The 6,312-nt window shown below is 56.8% G+C and overlaps 1 protein-coding gene across 1 annotated transcript in view; it reads left to right on the top strand.

Moving 5' to 3' along the window:
- LOC104490142 (N-acetylglucosamine-1-phosphodiester alpha-N-acetylglucosaminidase-like) overlaps window positions 1–3,657 on the top strand; it is a gene marked incomplete at its 5' end in the record, with an annotated part of 9,204 nt that extends 5,547 nt beyond the window's left edge. Inside the window, 6 exons of the mRNA XM_010132391.1 lie at window positions 1–132; window positions 1,173–1,220; window positions 1,544–1,672; window positions 2,421–2,552; window positions 2,725–2,785; window positions 3,423–3,657. The exon at window positions 1–132 is cut by the window's left edge and continues 11 nt beyond it. Coding sequence (XP_010130693.1) covers window positions 1–132; window positions 1,173–1,220; window positions 1,544–1,672; window positions 2,421–2,552; window positions 2,725–2,785; window positions 3,423–3,657 — 737 coding nt within the window. The remainder of the gene's footprint in view (window positions 133–1,172; window positions 1,221–1,543; window positions 1,673–2,420; window positions 2,553–2,724; window positions 2,786–3,422) is intronic.
- Window positions 3,658–6,312: the final 2,655 nt, after the last annotated feature.

The raw sequence follows: 6,312 nt of genomic DNA, 5'->3' as shown, positions 1-6,312 counted from the left end.
CGGCAGACTGCAGCGGCCACGGGGCCTGCGTGGCAGGCGAGTGCCGCTGCACGGGGTTCTGGAGAGGCCCGGCCTGTGACACCCTGGACTGCGGCCCTTCCAACTGCAGCCTGCGCGGCATCTGCACCGGCGGTGAGTCCGCGGAGATGCCAGTGGGTGCCTGTGGGTGGCTGGAGGGGAAGCCCGGCCTGGGCGGGTGATCCATGGGGAGTATCAGTTACCTGCCGGTGAGGCACTGCCCCCTTAGGCCTCGCTCTGCGTGGGCCTGGCTGGTTCACTGGGCCCCTTCTGCTCTGCTGGGACTGGCACCAGCAGCCGCTTCCTTCATGGCAGAGAGCAGCTCTCTGGGGAGGCTTCTCAGCCTCTGAGGGCCACTGATTTTTGAGCCGGCCGCTGCCCTGCCTCTGGAAGCAGCTGGTGCTGCGTGCCTCAGCCCTTGTCTTCCCTTCCGAGGGTGCGGAGCTGCTCTGCCCCTTCCCTCTCACGTCTGAAGCAGCAGCAGAGATGGTCAGAACACACTGCCTTTGCAGACAGCAGCAGGGCCAGGCTGGGGCTCAGGAAGCGCGACCTGTAGTGGGCCTTGACTGCAAACTCGGTGCCTCGGTTTCCCTTTCTGGCCCCTGCAGTTGTTTGTAAATCCTCTGATGGGAAGGGCAGTGTGTTACGCTGTACGACAGAGCAGCTGAGCTCTGCCCTCTCTCCTTCGTGTTTTTTACTTGCCTCTCCCTCTTCCTGGCTTTCGTGAGTGAGCAATTGCTCCTCTTCCATTAACTCATTTTGGATCCGGTGTCTGACGTAAAGTAACAGCACCAGCCCCCCAGCAGCTCCTGGTCTTCATGTCTGCTCAGTCCTGTTCTCCTCTTCCAGTGCCACCTCCCTGACCCAACTCACAGGCAGGTTTGCACCAGTGAGGTGACTGGGCAGCCCTCAGAGGGTGCAGGTGTTGCTAATGGTTGACGCAGAGCGAACCTCTGGGATCCAGTCAGGAGCATGTTCTGCTGCGCTGGGCAGCTGCAGTAGGGACGTGTTTGAAGCCCACCTGCGTGTGAGGTCAGGATTGCTTTCCTGTGGGTGCCCTGGCAGGGGGAGGGAAGAGGGCACCCCGCGAAACTGCTGATTTTGAGTGCCTGCTGGTTTTTCTCTGTTGTTAATGCTTGTTGGTATCTGCGCAGCTGGATGCCTCTGTGATGCTGGCTGGACTGGCAGCAACTGCACTGCAGGTAACGCTGACTTCCACTCCCCTCCTCCATCGCCAGCCGGAGGAGAGTGGGAACCTCTTCCTAGCAGCTGGCAGTGGTGGGTGGCTGCCCGGGAGGGAGTAGCAGAGGGACAGGCTACACTGTGCTTTTCTTTTAGCCAATGTGTTTGATCACAGCCCGGGATTGCCTGTGCTGCTTGTTCAAGGCACAGACTTGAACTTGAGAGAACGTCTGTCCTCTCAGCAGCCCTTGTCACCTGTGCCTGCTTGTGAGTGTAAGCGTGGCGAGGGCTCACTTACCATCGTGGTGAGGGCCCTGATGAGATCTGTGCTTGTCTCCTGCAGCTTGTGCTCGTGGTTTCTATGGGGCCGCTTGCACCCAGCAGTGCCAGTGCCAGAACGGTGGCTCGTGTGACCCTGTGCATGGAGCGTGTTCCTGCCCAGCTGGGTACTACGGCACCACCTGTGAGCAGGGTAAGGCTGCTCTGAGCAATGGCCGGGGCTGGGGAGAGGACTTTGTATCCCTTTTGAGCCACCACTTGCAGGCAAAGCAGGCGTGAGGGCAGCCAGGCAGCTCAGGCCTGAACTTCACTGGAGTGTAACCAGCCGGGTCACAGCTTTTTGGGCTCTCCAGCCCAACCCAACGTGGCTGAAAAGGAGGAGGCAGAGAGGAGTTTTCTTCATTAGGAAATTGTGGGTGCCCAAAGAAGGGCCATTGCTTTCACAAGCTTGTGAGTGTAGAACGTGAATACTTGAACATCCTTTGCTTGAGGGTGTAGCACCGGGCTCTGCCTGTAGCCTGAGCTCCAGGTGATCCGAGTCACCGAGCGTGCAACGCTCTGAAGGGCCATTCTGGCTTACGACCTACAAGCAGGGCCTGTACGGGCGCTGGTGCTGGCAGACCAAGCGATGCTCTCAGCTGCCTGACCACCCTGGCCTCCCTGAAGCGCGCGAGACCCCCGTGCATCCAGCTGCACAGCTCACTCTGGTGACAGGACAAGTTAATTACAGTGTGAGTGGAAGAGTCTTGCGCACACGGAGCCGAGGACTGCTCAGGCAGCTTGATCCCTGCTTTACAAAAGCTTCTCTGTGACATAAAATAATGGCAGTTCCCTGCCAGTTTGGTGCTTTCGGGCTGCTGGAGGGAGCCAGGTGAGCAGGCAGAAACCTGCGGCCCTGACTGCTTTGACAACCACTGACCTCTTTGTTCTCCCCTCCCTAGAGTGTCCCATGGGCTGGTACGGGCCAAACTGCCAGACACAGTGTGCGTGCGAACACACGTGTCCCTGCGACCGGCAGACGGGCAGCTGCAACATCACCTACGGCCTGGCGCTACAGGAGCAGTTAAACAACGGTACTGCGAGTTACAGCCGTTGCATTTTAAAAAACCCACGCTGGGGGAGCAGCTCTAGTGCGTAACGGCGCCTTCGCAGTTACCGGCCCTGGCTGTCTCTGGCTCGCTCTCGGGGGAGTTCTACGCCCTGCCCCCAGTACCACCTTTCTCCCCTCTGTTCTTTGTTTTCTAGCTGGGCGCTGTTTGGCTTCCCAGGAGAAAGGAAGGAGCAGAGACAAATTCTCTCTGTCAGAGTAAGTGTGTATCACTCACCACATACGTGTGTCTACACACACCAGTCCATGCCATGAGCTGCCCACTGCAAGGTGGAGCCGCTCAGCCCCCTCCTGGGTACCAGCCCCCTCCTGGGTGGTACCAGGGCAGTGAGAGATCTGCCGCCTCATTGCCCAAAGCGGCTGTGGTCTGACTTCACGACATCACCTACAGCTCTCGTGAAGAGGAGGGTGAGGGAAGGGGAGCAAAAACCCCACTCGTAAGACAAGGGCTGAGCTGAAGCCCTGTCAGTGCCAGCGCTGAGCCCGGTGCGCTGCAGCATACGGTTAAAGAAGCTGCCGGTCCTCTCCCACTGCGGCAGACAGCGGAGGACAGTTCTGACACGAGCTGCTGTAGCATGGATGAAGCTAAGGGCGCTCTGCAGGCCCAGCTGGTCCCTTGGGAACTGGGGGGAAAGCTAAAGCCATCCATGTGCTCTGGCTGCCCGAGCCGAGAGGCCTTAGAGGGTTTCTCAGAGCACGCTGTCACTTGCCTGAGAGCAAACCCCCAGCTGGCCATGACAGAGAAGGGAGTACAAACCCCGAGCAGTCGTTTCACACTGGGAACACAGGAAAGTGGTTCAAGAGCTGCTGCTTATGTGGCTTCTTTGTCTGACAGAAAAACGTGGGTGTCCATGACCTCTCTCTTGGCTCTGCTGCTGGTGATGAGCACCCTGGGAAACATAGGCCTTCTTCTGAAGGCCAGGACCAAGAGGCGCCCTGAGAGAAGTGACTATCTCTACCACCCCCTGCAGGAGATGAACGGGGAAGCCAGTCATACCTCCACGTCTGCCGCCAGCGAGACAGAGGACCCTCAGGAGCAGAGCCAGGCGCTCCTTCAGAGCCCTGGATGAGATGAGAGGAGCAATTTCCCTCCGCGCCTCATGCTGCTGCTCAGCACTGACTGTTGACTACCCTGAAAGCAGCAGCAAGAGCCCTCAGTCCAAGGAACTCCCTTGCTTCTGGCCCAGCCCCGCTGAGAACGTGGCAGCTCCCCTGCTCCATGGTGAGGAGGAGGTGAGAGGATGTGAGAGGATGCAGGGCACGAGCCCTGGGGCTGGGTTCCACACACACCCGTGGGTGAGGGAAGTCCACTGCCCCACCAGGGAAGGAAAGGGGCTGGTTCCCTCAAAATATGAGAAAAACAGGAGAGGAATAAGCCATTGGCACTTCAGAAAGGTCCCTTCTCACCTGAGCACTGGAAAGAGTTTTTAAGATGCAAGCGAAGTTGCCAGTAGCATAACGCCAGGCTTGAGGACAGTGTCATCTCTAACAGTCTGCACCTCCCTGGTGAGCTCAGGCTTTTATCGGAAAACAGAAGAGCAGCTGGTTTAAACCTCTGAAACAGGTAGGAGACAGAGGAAACCCACCACATTCCTCCTTCCCAGCCCCACGGGGAGGCTCAAAGGCTGGCACACAGGGTTAGGGCTTTCCTGCACCTGACTTTCCTCATCCTGAACGTGAGGGCTGCAATCAGGCATTTAAAAAACAAAGTATTTGAGTTTGCTTCCACGTGAGAGACAATTGGCCTTTAATGTGCTCCTTCAATGCTGCAAAGGGGGTGTAAAGCTTCTCTGAGCCTGAACGCTCACATCTTGATGCACTCTGGTTTTATCTCCCCCAGTAAAGGATGTGTAATTTTTGTGCCGCTGTTGGTGTCAAATCAACCTGTAAATGGAAGATTCTATTTTTCTATTATTTACAGAAAACTATTTGAAACTTGAATAAAGTCTGTTACCGGTACCTGCCTGAGGCTCCGGTTCTTTCCATTCAGCAGCAGGAGGAAGATGCGATCCTTGCCCGGTCCGTCCCCGCCGGCCTTTTGAGCCCGGCAGCGCCCTTTTAGTTTTACATAACCAACGGCACCGCGGGGTAATAAGCTGCACCAGCCTCCTGCGCTACAAAATTAACCCAAAAATGCTGGGTCCACAGGGGAAAACCACCATTAAAGAACATTGTAGTGCAAAACCAGGAACACCTGAATAGGAGCCGGGTGAGGAGAGCAGCACCCATGCTAAAATTCTCAGTGTGCATCAACCAACCAGACACAGTCTTCAGAGAAGCTCTTTTATTTCCACCACAGAGACACTGCAGAACCTACAGGGACTGTAACCGGGTCCGTTCGTTGCCCAGCGACACGCGATGAAGCGCTCCGCCTTTCAGTGCGCTCTTAAGGTGGGGAGGGGGCTTGGCTGAGAAAAACCAGGGCTTCACTATCTCAAAATGAAAACGGCTACGAGGGAGAGAAGTGCTTGCTAAAAATAACGCCCGTATAACTTATCCGTGTAACAAATAGCTTGGAGGGGGCTGGTGATGCCATTAAAAGCCAGTTAAGTGTCACGCGATTCCAGTGTAGCCTTCCCAGAGAGAAATCATCAGGATAAGATTCATCACAAATGTGGTGGAAGAAGATTAAAGCTAATGGCGTGCAGTAATCTGTGACAAATGCTTGTCGTGTTTAGTCCTGAAGAGTCCAAGAGCTCCATGTTGTGCATCATTTGTCTCTCAGCATGAACATCTCAGCCAGTAAAGATGCGGGAGCTAGTGAACGCGGTCGGGAAGTCCCCCACCTAATGCCACCGGGATCGCTGTCCCCCGACAGCGAGCACAGGAAGCCAAAAAACACCCCGGCCCTGCTCTCTGTTCGGCGCCGGCTGGGAGTGTAACCCCAGCCCCTGGAGAGGTGCAGCAGCCAGCGCCGTGCCGCAGCCGGGGCACTGCCCGCCAGCGCTCCCCCAGGCTGAGCTGTTCTGCTTGCAGCAGGGATAAAAAAAAGCCCTTTTCAAACCTCAAAGACAGCAAAATGTTGAGCCCAAATGCCCCAGTTTCTGCCCTGAGTCTAGTCTGACACTGGTGACATGCTCCGTGTTTGCCTTTCCCCGTCCCACGGGGACCGAAGCCAGTAAACAGCGGGATGGGGCAGACCTAAGGATAAAGGTTTCACCTGTGGCCACATTTAATTGTGCCCACAGCACAGCATCCTTCTGGTCAGGCTCCGGGATCCCCCTGAACATGGCAGCGGCTCTTTGAGGTAGCTCTTGGGGTTTGCATACGGAATATTGGAACTGGGGGGAAGCCCCGTTTCACTGAGGAGCCGCCTCCTGAGTCCCCAGCGAGTTCCCTGACCGCAGCCCGAGCTCTGGGGCAGTGCTGGGATCCTGCCTGGCTGCACCGCTCGCTCAGCGCCCAGAACTGCAGCCTGGTTTTCAAGGTTCCGGTCTACGAGGTTTTTGAGAGACAAGTGGTCCCCAGCGAGCCGGGACCCTGATCTCTTCCCAGCCCCAGCTCCAAAGGGATTGCTGGGAAGAAAACCGCGTGCTTGGTTTCCCAGAGTACGCTGATGTCCTTTGCGGGGGAAAAGGTGCTTTAGAAGAAATCCGCTTGTGCCTGCAGTTCACAAAGTCAGGTTTAAGCAGAGCAGCACCTGACAAACAGGCTGTTGCCCCCTTCCTCCTGCTGTGGGAACGTTCAGGAAAAAGGGGCGGGGGGGGGGTGTGGGCGCGCGTCTT

The sequence above is a fragment of the Buceros rhinoceros genome, unplaced genomic scaffold (genome assembly GCF_000710305.1).
Source record: "Buceros rhinoceros silvestris isolate BGI_N320 unplaced genomic scaffold, ASM71030v1 scaffold9973, whole genome shotgun sequence".
Classification (NCBI taxonomy): Eukaryota; Metazoa; Chordata; class Aves; order Bucerotiformes; family Bucerotidae; genus Buceros; species Buceros rhinoceros.
The sequence above is the reverse complement of the archived record's forward strand: the minus strand, read 5'-3'. Positions and strand labels throughout refer to the sequence as shown.